Source organism: Festucalex cinctus, chromosome 16, assembly GCF_051991245.1.
Source record: "Festucalex cinctus isolate MCC-2025b chromosome 16, RoL_Fcin_1.0, whole genome shotgun sequence".
NCBI classification, from domain to species: Eukaryota; Metazoa; Chordata; class Actinopteri; order Syngnathiformes; family Syngnathidae; genus Festucalex; species Festucalex cinctus.
In genome coordinates, this window is record NC_135426.1 from 6367042 (window position 1) to 6384257 (window position 17216).

The following is a 17216-nucleotide window of genomic DNA, read 5'->3' on the forward strand; positions in this document are numbered from 1 at the left end:
GTGTTATTTGATATTAAATAATGTTTAGGAATCACTTTTGCTACTGTTCTGTTGTGCTGTACAGCAAGTTCAAGTGACGTTTCATTTTCTATATAGACTTTTTGAAATTTTATGAGAGGACAGAACATTTCCTATATCTCTGGAATGACCCAAATATTGTTCTTTATACATATATATATAAAAAAAGACTTCCAATGCTATTAATATAAAGCAATTATAGAAAAAAAAGTATGGAAGCGCGTATTCTTGGCCGTGTGACGACGTATGCTTCCGCTGCTGCGTCGATAGTTCCTTGCGCACCGTTCGTAACCTCGAAATGTTCTAAATTGAGCGCAGTTTGTACGGCAGGGACATATTATATGTCGCCATGATAATTTTGTAATAAAAAAAAACGTGGTCGAGAGATTGAAGTACTGCAGTGGATGAAGTACCGGAGAGAGGGGCGCGGAGTGACATCTCAACTCCCTCTCGCTGTCTTCCACTGGTCGCAGCTCTGCTCGCATTCCATCGCGTCGCGCAGTTGGTTCGCCGCCGTCCGCACAAAGGAGGAAAACTGTGCGGACCACAACACAACAGGACAGGGAAGTAGCGTAAACTTTTTTTGGGGGGGGGTTTGACACGATGAACAACAGTTTTTTGAGCATGGCGTCAATAGGCGACTTCGACCCTCTCAACGCGTCGATCCCTGCCACCAAAGTTGAAATCACAGTATCGTGCAGGTAGGAGATTTTGTTTGTTTGTTTAAAACATGTCAACACAGTTTCGGTTCTACGCTCCTTTGTACGCGTTCAGTCAATGCCGTCTGTTTTTTTTCAGCTGCTTTCTGTTTGATACTTTTTGAGTCCCTTCAGCTACATTTGTTTGTAAAGTTTATTCCGCGCTCTCACAAGGTTTGTAAACAAGTTTTGACTCGCGAGTAAACTCCGTCATAACGTCATAAACAAGCGTGGCAGCTAAACAAAAGAATGTTAAATACAAAGTTTCAATTTAAAAACAAACAAACAAACAAACAAAAACGAATAATGGCTGGCATTGCTGACGTTGAATTGCAAAATATACGTTTGGCGGAGTGAACATGCAGTAGGTACGAAAGCCGTGGATACATACGGTGGATTTAAATGAACCACTGTTGTACGTCGTTCTGTCCACAAATGGGGATTTCTTCTTCGAAGCATCGTGAAGGGGACACATGGTGAATGAGGCAACATTGAAGAGAACAAAACAGAATACAGCTGAAATGTGATGAGTTGTCAGGTTAATGACCCCAAAGAGGCTCTGTTTGTTATAAATTCATTCATTCATTCATTCATTCATTCATTCATTCCGAATCACTTCAAATATTTTGCGTTTTAAAACAATCACAAAGGTATACTCGAGGGCTGGAGTCCTGCAAGTTTTTTTTAGGTTTTCCTCATACTGCGCAGTTGATTCAAATGATCAGCTCATCAGCAAGCTGTACAGGAGCCTGATAATGATCCTGATCATTAAATCAGATGTGTTGGATGTGGGAAACCTCAAAAACATGCAGGACTCCGGCCCTCAAGGACCACCGGACTTTGACACCTGTGCTCGGTATACTTGTTCAATCCACACAACCCCATTGTTTCACTTTCGATGCACTGCAAGCTTGCCATGACATACATTCCAAAGCAAAGTGGTGTAAATTGGCATCATTACAGAGTACCGAGTATCCAGACAAAGAGCGGTTCGCACTTTTGGAATGTGAAAGTAAAAACTGTTGAGATTCAAACAAGCAAACCTCACAACTGTGTGGCCACTGTGCTGCCTTGGATTTGTCACGACTTGTTGGTGCAATAGGCACTATTTATGACTGAAAATAGATAATATTGGGCTTTTTTTTTTTTTTTTTTAACAGAAGACTCCCTTAAAGTAAAAGGGAACATTTTTCTGGTCTTAATCTCTGTGACCTCTTTTACAACTAAATGACGTCTAATTTGGAGGCAAGGTGGACCGATTGAATCTTATCTACCTCTGCTCGTGTGGATTTCCGCCTATTACTTTTCCAGCGTCCTCTTCCTGCTTGCTTCGTTGATTGAATACCTGAACTTTTCCATAACTGTTAATGGTCATTTGTTGGTCAGATGGGATAGTTCAGCTCATTTCACCCATGACCTTAATGAGAACAATCTCTAAAGAACATAGATGGGCTAATACAGTAGCAGGCTTATTTTTCTATGCTTATATAATGCAAAGATCATGTTATGTTCCAACAGAGTATATGAACGTGTTTTGGCAGACTTTGCTCATGTCTGAGTCACCTGGCTCTACAGCCCTTCGGGAGGGCGCCGTTGTGGGTGGGGGTGGGGAGTGTTTGTTTTGGTGGCCATCCGCCCACCTTCCGACCTGAGGCAGAGCTGAAATTCCTTCGCTTGTGAGCGCGCGCCTTCTACAATGCTGTGTCGTTTTGCACCACACCAGCCAGTGTACAATGTCTCCATGGTTACGCAGGTTTTCAAGTTATTGTGTGTGTGTGTGTGTGTGTGTGTGTGTGAGCTGACAAAAGGGAGGGAGAAATCATCATGGAGACAAGAGACATTAATATAATGGGGATAATAATGTGACACATATGATCATGTCTGTCTTGCACAGATGTGTGAAATTAGCGCAAAATTTTGCCACAAGGGACTTTATGATGCAAATCAAGTTCCAAGAGATGCTGCTTTTCAAAATGTTTCCACCACTTTTGAGAAAAGTGGCAATCATCTCTTGACTTCCATTCATTGACTTGATATTCATAATTAATGACTGGTCAAGAGTGCGAGAGTGAGGCTGCTGCGGGAATATTGACCTCTCCAACTAAAGCACATTTTCGATAATGTTTCTGATATGACAAGGCAGCAGTGAGCTGGCAGTTATAATGATCGATCGATGCCAGAGAATTGGCACCAGCTCAAATCAATTCACTTAAACTGCGTGTAACACACGGACATGTGAGACCTGTTTCCACTAAATTGTACACTTTATAATTGTTTGGAACAATAATTTGATTTAAAGTGTTACATCATAGCAGTGTAATTTGCCAATGAATTTGATCAAGAAAAGGAATATGAGTTGATATTACTGGTGGACTGACTGTCAGCATTTTGTGTTACTTGGTTGCATTGGACAGAAACACTTAATCCGATAATATGAATCATTCAATTCCAAAAAAGTACAAATTAATCTCCGCCTTGAAAAAGGAAATGAAGTGCAATGTGTCTACTGCAAAGCAGAACCAGCTCACAAAACAGCGATTCTATAATTGTGAATACAAGGTGACATAAACGCCATTTATAAATTTAATGTAGCCTCCTGCTATTGCGAGTTAAAGGGCATTGGAATGCCCCCACATGCAGGGCTGCACTGGCCATCTGGCGTAGAGGGCAGATGCCCGGTGGGCCGGTGTCTTTTGGGGCCGATGTGACGCTATTCACTTATTTTCCTCCATTTTACCCCGAGAGATTGGCCCACAACTTAGAAGGAGCAGCGCATTAATCCATTAACAATATAGAGAGCATACAGAACCAATAAACGTGAGTGGTAGAGCTATGTGGTAGCCAAGGGATGTCAGGAATCGAGCTGGGGCAGAGGGCCTAAATCAAAATGCCAGGGCCGATTATTTGTGCCAGTCCAGTCCTGCCCACATGTATAGTCAAAGATGGACACCGCTGGCGAAGGACTTTCAATCGCTTTTCATGAACGAATGGTAAGACAGTAAACATACGAAACACCAGTGGCGAGCGGTGACCTTTTAGATTGGGCATGCTGGACTGAGAAAAATGCGAGCGCCCGTAAGAGCGTGAGCCTTTTATTATTATTATTATTATTATTATTGTTAATTTTATTATTAAATATTATTTAATTATTTAATACCACTGTGTAGGTATAAAATTAAAGGGGAAATATTTAGGACTGACACAGGTTGATGCGGACACACAGTTTAATATAACCAGCATCGTGGTGAGTGAAATGACACAATCACATGCCCACAAATTTGCCAATACGTTGGAATTTACAGTATTTGGAAGTGGCTCGTGCCCACGAAGTGGGTTCAACCTGGGAGAGGAAAAAAATGACATCGCTGTCATATGAGGACTATTTGCACTGGACTTTACGACAGTAGTCTGACCGTAAAGCGCTGCTACTGGGTTACTAAAGTAACTCCCGCGTGAGTGCTTTCGTGCCGTTATTGATGTTACCGCTCGTGCTGGATTGTACCGTTTCTGAGCGACAATCAAAGCAATTCCCCTTAACTACAAACACTTGTGCGGGCATTAGATCACTTTAGAAACTAAGCGGAGCCACAAGCGATTTCAACCAGGGCTGGGAATCTTTGACTGTCTCACGATTCGATTCGATTACGATTTTTGGGTCTGCGATTCTCGATTCAAACGATTTTGATTCAAAATTATTTGATTGACAAATGATTTCTGCTTCAATTTACAGATATGCACAACATTGTCATGATCTACTCCAGTCTGCTTTGCAAGACAAAATGACAAATAGAGACATTAAAGTGTCTTTTTTTTTTTGTTTTTTGTTTTTTTTGTTTAAACATTTATTAATTTTGTATTGTAAGAGCCTTTTCGACAAAAACAGCATGTGGGCTACAACTGCCTTTTCTCCTTCTTCTTCATTTCTAATTTAAATAAAATCGAAATCGATTCGATTAATAAATGAGAATCTCGATTCTTTTATGAATCGATTTTTTTGGCTCACCCCTAATTTCAACCAACAATCAACAGTTTGCTCACCTCTGGACAGCCAGTGAGCCATTTACGTCCTGGCTTGAAAAGCGACGGACGAAATTCTTCCCTGTTTTCATGACGACTACTTCAGGAGTAGAACGACCACTTGAATTATTCTTTTCCTCAAAAGTTCTCCGGGAAAAGGGCACTTATTGGGATTCGGTAATGAACTTGAACTGAACCAGTGACTGTTTACCGCAGAACAAGCCAAGTAAGCCAGTTATGCGCATGCGAGTTGTCAGGTACGCTGTCAGCTTTTTTGCCATTCAAAAGGCGCATGTACAGAAACAGCATTCTCGGGACTAACACAATTGATTTCTCATTGTGTATGCGCGAAACAAACTGTCGACTTCTCCGCTCCCCGTGACGAAAACAGGACAAAATATACAGGAATTTAAGACCAAAACAGTAGAACTGAACTATGGTATTGTATTTTAATGGACACTGACAGAAATATTTTCAATGATTTTATTTTGAAGGACTTGGGCATGCACCGCATTAATAGCTTATTATGACCGCACGCCACTGCGAAACACGTTCATATTGCCGCAACAAACGCCTTGTAGGTGTTCAAGCTAACAGTTAGCCAGTTAACAACCAGCTGCTAAATTGAACGATGACCAACTGAACTAAATTGTAGCTACTGTTTTGGTGGAAATTGAGACTTAAAGAAAATAACACACGCCTATGATATGAACTTGTAGCTGCTCAGAAGGCAAGGGCAGTGTACAGGAGCCATTTGTCACTGATAAAATGAAGATTAAATTACTCCCGTCCGTGGTGGAGTTATTGTCTGCTTTATGGGGCCGAGGGACTGTTGTGGAGAACGGCCTCGAGTACAATTATTCCATCACATTCATCCACTCGACCTGCACTTGCATTCGTACACGCAAAAGCAGGGCTTCTCATAAATGAAATAGCTGGCCCGCCTGCAAGGCTTAAAGTTAATTTTAAAGCTTACGCGTGTGCTGTAATTAAATGGTTTACGGGTATCATGCTAATATATAAATGTTACACTTGCCCGTTGTCCTTATCGGATTTGAGAATACATGAATAGCTGGTTCAATAGGATAACAGCATTATGAATGCAGGAAGAATCTTGATTTGTTTTCTCCCTGCCATGCAAAAGTTAAATGTGTAAATCAAGTGGCTGCTGTTGCATCACGTATCATCTTCTAAAAAGAGAAATACAGTATAGGACTTTGTTTGCTTCGCGTCTTGACAGTTTCCCTTTTCTTTCACACCGCTGAGGAAATGTTTTTCTGTCAGCCTCCCCTCTTCTGCTGCATCGCTCTCTGACTTTGGTGCCAACGGGCTTAGCACTGTCAGCAAACTTTGTAGCTGTTGACAATAATAACACGCAGGTTTCTCAGATAATTCTCTCTGGTGTGGAGGAAAAAGTATGAGTTTAAAAAAGCCGAAGAGCAAGCCTGCTCTGCCCTGTAGTTGCTGTTGACACATACAATATGTTGTTTGCATTGCAAATATCCATTTTGACATTTGTGAATTTGAGTTTTGAGGTTGACGTCTGATTGTTAGCCATTTCATATGGTTTCAAAATGTAACTAATGTCATTGTTTTGTAGTGACTTGAAACCTGCTTATGAATGTCAGCATTGGACTTATTTTTACACATTTGTTATCGTCCTGAAGGCAGGGACAAGTGGCAAGTGTATATCCTAATGGATTGTCTGCAAAAGTGTTACCAGCGCTAGACACGTCTCAGGTTTACAGAAGATTTTGCTGAAGACTGACAATTTCAACTCTCGTCGAGATAATTAAAAACTTGCTAACAGAGTGCTGGCTGAATAGAAGCAGACAAGGGGAAGACACGTCAGGTTATTGGGCTGCAGCCAAGAAAAGGAAAAAAAAAAAAAGTAGGTTGGACAAATGTAGATCACGCAAGGCCAGATTTTATGACGGTGGATAAAAAGGTGATCATTTCACATTTGTTTCTGATTATGGACTTATGAAATCCATCCTATCCTCGTCCAATCAGCGTTTTGAGTCATTAACAAAATGTCTTGTAGTGACGACGCCTGGCAACATGACACCAGATTAATGCTGGCTGATGTTTGCTGAGTGGATTGGCACATTTGGCAGTGTACCGTCATCTGTGCAAACATTGCTTGTGCAAAACAGCGTTTTGTGCCTAAATACTCTCTGAATGCATTTCACCTGTTGCACCTGACTGCTATTGTGTTCGCTGAAAGTGAAGCCAAATGATTCCCAGTAAGTCCTTGGCAGCCCGCGTGGTATCTTTTTGTTTTGTCACAACTGAAGATATTTTGTTGGTGGCAATCATTTGCATTCAGCTTTCTGGTATGATATCAAGGCATAGTATTACCTTGTTGACCCATTTGATTGGAATCGCCAGGGTAGGTTTGAATAACGGTCAAATAACGATATTGGTCTTTACTTAAACAGTAGCTTCAGATCAAATTCCCCTTTAATGCGGCCCCAGTGGACTTGGAGCCATTGATTTTACAGGCCATTCTCTTGCCAAACAACAAGAATCTTTTAATACCTTCACCCAATAGGGCAGCATGCAATGATTTAAAACATATGAGAGTAAGCCCCACATCTAAAAGTGTCTCACTCCAACTTCAATCTATAGGAAGGCATTGCATTGACCTTTTTTAGACCAATAACAGTCATCTTTCTGAAAACAATACCGGAAAGCATCACTTGAAGGCCACTTCGGGGTCGCCCGCTGAGAGCTGCATTCGTTGCCAGCTAAAGCGTACAAAAGGATGCGTGTGCGTGTGGGTGGCGACGGGGTGGCCAAATTTCTCACGTCTGTTTACGTGTGCTTCTTAGCAGCAGGGAGCTGCCTTGGTTTTGACGGAGAACACAATGGCAGAAGCAATCAGTCGCACAAAGCCACATCCAAGAAACCTTTCAAAGCGGGCCATGAATTGATCTCTTGAATTGGCGCATTGGACATGTTTGACTTATTCTCCCCCTATGTTTATTTCTGATTCTGAGTGGAGCGCTTGTGTGTTCATGTGAGTTCATATACGTCTCATGGGTCCAAATAGTGTTGTGTAATCAGCTTTTTCTTTTCAGACTCAAGAATGTAAAGATTTACGCACTGTGAGGAAATTACAATCGACCCCTTCCCTTCTATTGCTCTTTTCCTTGGACTGCTTTTCCACACAAGCCACAACGTGTGTTTGTGTGAGTTAAATTACAACATGCACTGGGCATGTTTCACACAACTAACATAATAGTGCCCCGATGACTTGTACGTCCAACTGCACTGCTGCTAAAAAAAAATACCAAGTAAGTTATCTCATCGCTAAAGACAAGTTCAGTGCATGAGAAGTGCAGTCCACATGTTTGCATATCATTGTTACGTGTAACATGATGAAAACTGCATTATTATTGTAATCTGATTTGCCACTGACTTCTGTTTACGTCACACTTGTTTGGTAGAATTTTGTGAAGTTGTCGAAGTAAATGCTTTAGTAAGTTAACTACTAATAGAAGTAGATAAATAAACTGCCCTTCATGCTAATGCATGCCTTGCATGGTTCATGAACCTTTACCAAAACATTAGTACACAAATAGATTCATTTATGGCTTGTGTTTGTAAAAATATAGGGTATCTTGAAAAAAATTATCACAATTATTTAAAAAAAAACAAACAAACAAAAAAACATTCAGCCCAACTACTAGAAATTACAAGCTGCATTGAGAGAATGGGTGAATAAGGTGTATGTAACGGCCTTATTCTCAAAGTCACACAGATGTGGTCTTATTTTAGACAAGGACAACCTCCTTTCTCACCCAATATGTATGCTTACTAGAGACAAATTCTACCATGCTTGTTCCACAGAAAAAAAAAACACGTCAATATTTGGAACAGTTGCATATCTTTTTATTGATCTTTTACAACATAGGCTTTGACATGCAGGGGTGTGGCCATTATTTCAGAAGTTGTGGTGGGGCGACAAATTGTTCCTAAGTAAGCCAATTGTTATGACCAAATGATGATCCTTTTGTATTCACTGGCCAAGTTGTCACACTATAACAAAAATTGTGAGATGCCAGATAATTAAAAGTACATCAATAATAGTGAACACAAAAACAAATCCTTTATAGCATAGTAGGAAAATGTGAAAAATATATGTGCAAAACAGTGAACGCGAGTTCTGAATGGAAACAAATGATTGTGTTTTGTTTTTTCCCCTCACTTGTGCAACATTTTTCCAGCAGGCTGTCTGTTTGTCTCATCTGCCTGACTGCCGCCTTTGTGAATGGTCATCTCCAGAATGGCGACTATTCATGTTGTGTACAAGGACAGATCAGAAAAATGTGTTACGAGTTACGTCATGTGGTAAAAAGGAATTTCATTGTTGTAATGGGTGTAAAAGTTGAGCATGAGTGGGGGACAGATTTGGAAAGTCCTCTACGTGTTGTCCCAGTCGGCATGTTATGTTAAAGGTACTGGATTACCAGCGACAGTAATATTTTTTTTCAGACTTTTAATCAAGTTTTTCAAATATATTAAGAAGGGTAAGTTGTTGACTTGTGGCTCACACTGGTGTTAAAAGTGTAGTGTGGAAGGAAGCTTAAGGGAGCAGTTCCGTAGAATGGCTGTTAATGCAGACACATGTATGCTTAAAACGTAACGACTGATTGATAACTACGAATTATTGGAAAAATGAATGATACAACAGTGTAAAACGCCTGCACGCAACCCCCCCATCATAAAGCACTGGCACACGCGTATCCTTGTCAGTCATACCGATGATGACATTTCAGCACGTGAGCGGCACGTCATACTGTGGTGCTGTGATATTTCGTTCTCATGGATGTAGATTAGTTCCCATAGGATAAAAATCCATTGTATATAATCTGAATTACATTTCACGACAAATCAGTAAGATAGGTTTTCTACCATCTCTTTTTTTCTTACAAAGGGAAGGATTTAGCAGCTGTCTGAGAGCTTTTCTGACCATTTGACAATAAGATCCCCTCACGTGCACTCGACTAGACATCCACAGCTTTGTTTACAATGAGAAGTAGAGGAAGCAAGAGAAATCAGTCTAATGAAGTCATCTCCAACCATCTCACATAACACAGAAACTGTCTGAATTCCTCCAGGGAAAGCGTCTAACTCTGTCTCATGAGGAGCCACCCCTGACCTCAGCCTGCACAGTCGAGCATGTACGTAGTGTAGTTGCTCTCGCTCTCTCCCTCTCCTTTTCCATCTCCTGTGTAGCAACCGACGTTTGGGTTCTTGTTAAGAACATCATACAAAGTCCCCGCTTCGCCTAATGTACGCAAAATGATCATATTTTTGCCCTGTAGTTATTTCAGTTGTCCAAACAATTGAACAAATGTACACAGGGGTATAGTCACACTCAGATATGAAACCCATATAGCATAAATGGGCACACAGACACCTTTACACATAAAATCCAGAGCTGTTGAAATTAACATAAGGTCATTATCATCATTTTTGTATTATTTGTAATGCTTCCCCAAATGGGAAGCAGCTGACAACATTTGGCCCGTGACATTTGCTGATGGAGGCCAGTCGGACTAAACTGCACCGAAAGCGGCGTGACAAAGGCAATTAAGGTGAAATGCCACAGGCACAGATGTGCGCCGTACATGACGGATGTGTAGTTTGTCGCACACGTGAACGCCGTTTTCTGCGTGTGCGTGTGTCGGGGTGTGCGTGCGCGCCGAGATGTTCTCTTGGCTCTCCCAACCCTTGTCAGGAAGAATTAGGGCAGCCCTCTTGGAGAAGCAGAGAGAAAATACAAGCTGCTGATGCTCTCCTGCAGTACGTGTGTGTGTGTGGCCAGTGAGTTGCTCATCAAATAGGATAGATCAATGAAAAATGCAAGGTGAAAGAAGTGGTGGAGGGTAAATTGGTGCGAGTAATGAGAGGAAAAAGGACGGGTACTTGTGGCTGTGTGCTGGGCGACCTGTTGAGAACATCAGATCATGCCCAGTTGGGTTCCCTCTCGCACTGCGTCTCCAAGAATATTCCTGCTCTGTTGCTATGCGCAACTTCACGCCTAATGTTGGTGGTAATACTGTACAACCACACCAAATTGTAAATGTAACTGCGGTGCAATACAGAGCATTTGAACCGCAAATCCAAGGCGCGTCGTGATCCGAGTCTCACTGACATTATGAAACTATTTTTAAGCAGAGGTTCAGCAACGAATGGAGACGTGTGTTGGTATTTCCCTTTTGTGGGAGCAAATAAATTAAATTGAGGACAAAAGGCATTAGGATCTATCTTATGAGCATTGACATTTGCTCTTTGTTGTTAATTGTGGACTTCATAGACCAAATCAAACAAAGGGATCTCACTTAGTGATGAGAGATCTGCCATTATCACTTCCCCTGATCTGATATTGTGAAAGTACACCCTCTGATAAATGCACATGGCTAGCTAAGCTGTGTCATGCTCCTTAGAAATGTTTGTATATGAAAAACAATTCACTAAATGTCACCCTACCCCTACCACATGCTTGCAAAAAACAAATAGCATGTTTTTGATGTGAAGATAATATACAGTGCATACTAATAATATATAATGCTGAATAGTTTAGGATCTTCGGTAGGACTGAATAGAACTAACCTTGCTCTGCAAGATGATTTCTCGCGGTATTTGTGAATTCACAAACTCCGGAGAATACATCTTGCACCGAGCCCATTGATTTCCACCAATTGTTCGGACCAATCGCAGAGCGACATTGTGTTTGGGGCGGGACATACAGCTGTGACGAAACCAGGAAGCCAGTGCCAACGCCTGGGCAAACAAACCTAACATGGACAAATGGATGCTGCAATTAATTCGGTTCTTGCAGAATTACTCACCGTTTCCTTGTTGCATGTTGAACAGCCAGAGCTGCTTTGTTCATTTTTAGCTTGTAAAGATGTTCATGCTGCAGCTCCCCCCTTCGACGAGAACGAAGGCGACATTTTTGTCTGTGGTCGTGATTGGTCAAAACAAACGTGCACAATGCCGCATCGTCCAATCAGCTCTAAGTACAGAATGTTTTCCCGATCACTGTGGAGCAGCCACGGATTGATATTGTGGAGAACTCCCTTGAGTGAATCACATCTGGCTATTGCCAGGTTAACAATAGAACAGTCCTAAAATGGTTCTGGCCCTAAATGGAGGAAATGAGTCATGTTGTCACCATTAGAATTTTAAATCTGATCAAATGGTCATGATATACAGTATGGGGTCCCTCAAGGGTAAGTTCTTCAACCCCTTTTGATCAGCCAATATATGTTGCCCTTGGGTCATGGCGTTATATGCAGATGACGCACGGTTACATCTAGCAGTGACCCCAAATAATTTCTGTTCAATTGAGGTGTTATCGCACTGTTTAAAATGAACAAATAACTGTATGAACCAGCATTTCCTTCAATTACACACAAAAACTAAGTCACTGTCTTTAATAAAGAACAAATCCCAAGTCTGAAACCTTTCTGTGCTGATAGATTCAGTCGAGATCCAGATCACTTGTGAGTTTCTCTGTCAATTCTGGATTATGGAATGTTCCCGAGACATGTGATTAGTGAATCAAATGTCATTGAACTGCGAGAAAAGGATAAAGCACACTTCAAATGCAAGGCAGTACCCAACTGTTTTTGCAACATGGCCACTTTTACTATAGACATATTTTGATTAACTGGCATAGAAACAATGATGACATATACAATTCACCACTTGCATGTAGTTCATTATTGTAATTAGTGGAAACCCTGTGCCGATTTCTCTTCAAGTGAGCCTACTGCTGACTGTGGCAGTCCTTTCACAAATTTAAGGACGTCATAATAAGTGTGATTGCTTGAAGAAAAAAAAAACATAGTGAGGTAAGACTGCACTATGCATTTCACCTCATTTGTCCAAATAAAGCAGAATTAATGACTCCAAAAGTTTTTTTTTTTTTTGTTTTTTGTTTTTTTGTTTTTTTGTTTGTTTTTTTTGATTGAGCAAAATCGCTTATACTGTTTTACAGAACAAAACTGAGTGTTTGTCTGCAGTCATACACACAAGGTGAGCATGACTGTTGAACTGGATAAGCAGTAGACCGTGTACAGTTTGCGCAGTGTGTGTTCTTCATACTGAATGTGTGTATTTAGTTCCGAGTCCCCAGACCCTACTTTTTCAGGTCACGGTCAAATTGATGACCCACAGAAGGAACTAGAGGCAGAGCGGCAGTGACTGTGGAGGAATTTTGAAGAAATAGCAAGAGGGGGGGAAAAAACCCCAATGAGAGCCTAGGGCTGTCTTTGAGAAAATCCCTTTTTCACCGTGAGGTGAGATCAGAGGAGAGGCAGTAAAAAGAGCAGAGGATGGCAGACAGAGCACAAAATACCAAAACATTCTCCTGGAGAAAAGTGTGGTATATAATTCGAACGGAAACTACCTGGCTGCTTTTTATAGCCAGTGCTATTTTATGGATTTATTAATTTGGAGTTCTCTTCTTCCATCTGTGCTGTCTGTTGTGTCCGATGAGAAATGTATTTCAAGAGGAGAAGGTTTTGCCGGAGGAGGGTGACACATCATCAGTGGCACGACCACTCGAGACTTGCCGAAAAGGTTATGTGGGTGTGTATATTAATCCAAAAAATGTGAGCAGTCCTTCAAATTGGGCGAATAGATTATAGTGGAAAAGGTAAAAAAATACCTCAACGCGTGCGGAAACAAATACAGCAGACACACATATTGGTCAAGGCTGTTAGCAAGTTGCTATGGTAACCGTCCAGCTGTTATCATGTGGCTCTCCAAAGAGGTACGTCTCCAGTCAATAAACCTCAATTATTTCCTATAATTAATATGGTGCCTTTGAAGTAGAGATAGACCGATATGCTTTTTTCAGGGCCGATACCGATTATCGGTAGTCAAGGAGGCAGATAACCGATATTTGAAGCCGATATTCATTTGCAGTAAAAGTTAAAATGTTGGCACCAAATTTTTGAATAATGCAAACCCTAACCGTTCTTTACAATGGATTCTCACACTGCACTTTTCATTTTACATCCTTCCATCTGCAATAAGACATTGGTGGCGGGGGGAGTTAAATGTGGGGGCCAATGTGACATTACCTTTTATAGCATTTGGGATACTTGTAGTTTTATTCTATAAATGTTATATTTTTATATTTTGAAGTAATAGGAGGAACCCTGTCATTCAAAATGTGCATCAGCTGTGGCATTACTTATTACTACAGCAAAAAAATAAATAAAAAATTCCATGAGAAAAACTATTCATCCCTGAACACCATACAGTTCTTGTAGACCTTATTATGATTATTGTTATTGTTACCATATAGACAGTATTGATAAGCTTAGGATCCTAAATCGAGAACAGCAATATCATGCTACTCCTCTCTACAAGAGAACTGTCAAAAGACAGCTTCAGGATACAACACACTTCACCATGTAGTTTACTGCCACTTAGGATGCCCCAATCAACGCAGAAAAAGGTAGAGTAAAATAAGTTGGTTATAATAATAGTAAGAATAACTTGGTGAAACAGACATTGTTGCGGTGGACTGCTGCCAGTTTCTGCTGTTTAATGTGTTTTACACTTATAGACACGTGTGTGTATATGGGCAGACTATTCTCTCACTACTGTACTGTACTGTATCACTTAATGGCACAGATTTACTTGTCTAAATAATAACTGGGCTGCAACATTGCTAATTCACATTAACAAGCACTATCTTAGCTGTCCACATGAATAGTTACTAACACACGAGAAAGTTATACAACACACCAAACATGAGCTCATTATTCAAAGTATGATGCACGTAACGAATTTACATCACTGAACATTAATTGCAGCCGTGTACGGCCGTAGATGTTACATATTAGTGGCATCCATTGAGAGGATAATGTCCCAACTGACGGCAGACATGACATGAAAAGAGAGACAAAACGAGCAAATAAGCACACTATACTTTAGTGCACTTCTCTACTAATGCCTAACATACGGAAGAGAACACGTTCGTGTAGTTAAACGGTGTTTGAGACACTTAATTTGTTACGGAGCGGACTTTAACGAGGTGCACAACGAGCTGTCAATCAAATCAACGTCGAAGCTTAAGGCACACAATGGCAAACCAGTACGACAAATAAACACAATATAAAGTAACTAAACGCTATTTACTGTCACTGTGGCATCTAACTGCATAATAACCGCTATGCAACAAGTAGTGGACGTGACCCAGAATGCAATGTGTGCGTCACGAGAGGTAAATATAATGACATTACTCTACTCTTAACATGGAACTAGACAATATAATAATGACAACTGTTAATATTTGGAACCTTTCTAACAAACATTGTTTACTTAATTAAGTGAAAATGTGTGTGATTCCCTCCCCGAGTAGTTCAAGTAGCGAATTAGCTACTGGGTGTTAGCCTACATGCTAAGCTGAACACACCACTGTTAGCTAGCGGGGATTCAATGCAAGGCAATGCAGCTCCATTCATATAGTGCATTTAATACACAACATAATTCAATGTGTTTAGCTTATCATGGTGAAAAGTTCGGCGGATTCTCTTCTCTTTTAACTTACCTTCGAAGCATGTGTCTCGCGTTGTGTCCGTGGGTGCGTGTGTGACCGGCTACTGTGATACACAGCATACACTACTGATTGGTTCTGGCTCTTGCATGGCTAACCAATCAAATGCTGCTATGGGCGTTACGTTTCTGGAGTTGGACTCCATAACAGACAGACGCGCTCTGGGCTGCATTCGAAGCGAAAAGACGGAGTTTTAAATGGATCGCTTATATCGGCCGTCAGATTAATAAAAGAGGCCGATACCGATATGTACCAATATGTCAAATATCGGCCCCGATTATCGGCCCGGCCGATTATCGGTCTATCTCTACTTTGAAGGTGTTTGTTCTGTCTTGCTGGACCCCTTTCAAGTCACACACTGGGAGAGGAAAACTTTTGGAGATGTTATTCTGAATGTTTGGCGGTTAAATCAAATGGTCTGGCTCTGTGAAGCCTTTAAATAGTGAATGTGAGGTTAAAATTTGACTCCTTTTATTACGCATGGTCAATGTTGTCATCATGGTGGAATTTGAGCCCTCTACATTCTTATCAGCAGGCTTTTCTTGCGTAAATGGGAAGTAGTGGAACCAGTCCGAGGCACGTCAAACCAGTTTGCTGCCTTATTGGGAGACTGCATGACTGAAAAACTGAGGTTTTTCCTGCAAAACAAATACTTGTTGACTGATGAGACTTTCCACAGCATCATTTGTGAGCAAACGAATAAATGTAATCCGTATATCTATTGGTCTGTGCTAAATGATATTTTTCATGTCCAATTCATCATCACATGCTGCACTTCATGCGTAGTTTTGATCTTTTTGCAGACTGTATAAGTGAGTGTTTGAAAAGGGCAATGTCGTGTATTCATGCAGAATATTTTAACATTTGACATTTGAACATGATTGTAAAGCGGGCTGATGTTTGTTGACCAAGAAAAAAACGTGATAAATAGACTGTTGTAGAACAATCAGGAAGTTTAAATCTGAAATTCCACATAAATCACCAATAGTGCCCCATCCCCCCCCCTTAATTAACACTTAATTACTAGTGTGAAATGGCAGGGGGGAAAAAAGGGGCAGGGGGTGGAATCCTAGAACTATTTGAGTTGGGCACCTTTTACCCCTGCAGACCTGTCTGAATCGGATGGCAGCTTTTAGTTTTCTGCCCCCCTGCCTTGGGAGAAAAAACAGGGAAGGAATGAGAGCGAAAAACAGAGTGAGAGAGCTATGAATCATTCACGTTATCCTCTGAAGTGGAAATCCTGAAAACGTGTCTGACACGCACGCACACACACGCACGCACGCACGCTGACAGGGGGAGCCCAGGAGCCCATTTGGAGTGCCACCATGTCTGATGTACTTTGAAGCAGCAGCCACTCGTACACCGTGGAGCCTTAAATATGCTCTGCAGGGGAGAATGTGAATTTTAACTCGTCCCTAGACTTTGCCTGGGAAACTGTCACCAAATTGTTAGATTTGTTGAGTTTACCAGCTTTTCCTGCCACGATTGATGATAAGCAGCTATTGGACTATAAAAGCTATGTTTACCCCCAAATCTTCAATTTTTTTCTGACCTCACCATCATATGGATTGAATCTGATCTGACATTCCTTTTCTGGAGCCATAAAATGTATTGATTTGCCTGTGCCTTTCAGACAGAACTCGCTACGTTCGCACATTCAGATAATTAGAGACGTCATATTTAAAAATAGCAAGCAGTGCTTTCAACGCGAAGGAGCATGGACAGTCTTGGGTGCTACTTCACACTCTGGTGGCAGCCGCTTCCACGCAGATGGCATTTGGGACCCTGTTACGCCTCTGATAGTATGTCAGAAGCTGGCAAATTTGCGACTAGGCTTAAAGCTCACCCATCCTGCATCAGCACACGAAAGAAACTGGAGGGGTAAAAAAAAA

The 17216-nt window shown here is 41.2% G+C and overlaps 1 protein-coding gene across 3 annotated transcripts in view; it reads left to right on the plus strand.

The window, feature by feature from the left end:
* Positions 1-466: 466 nt before the first annotated feature.
* LOC144003743 (copine-8) overlaps positions 467-17216 on the plus strand; it is a 61445-nt gene continuing 44695 nt past the window's right edge. The window contains exon 1 of one of the 3 annotated variants that reach the window (XM_077500285.1): positions 467-719. In XM_077500285.1, the coding sequence (XP_077356411.1) occupies positions 622-719 (98 nt within the window). In that variant the 5' untranslated portion in view covers positions 467-621. The remainder of the gene's footprint in view (positions 720-17216) is intronic. The other 2 variants (XR_013279056.1, XM_077500284.1) reach the window with 2 other exon arrangements.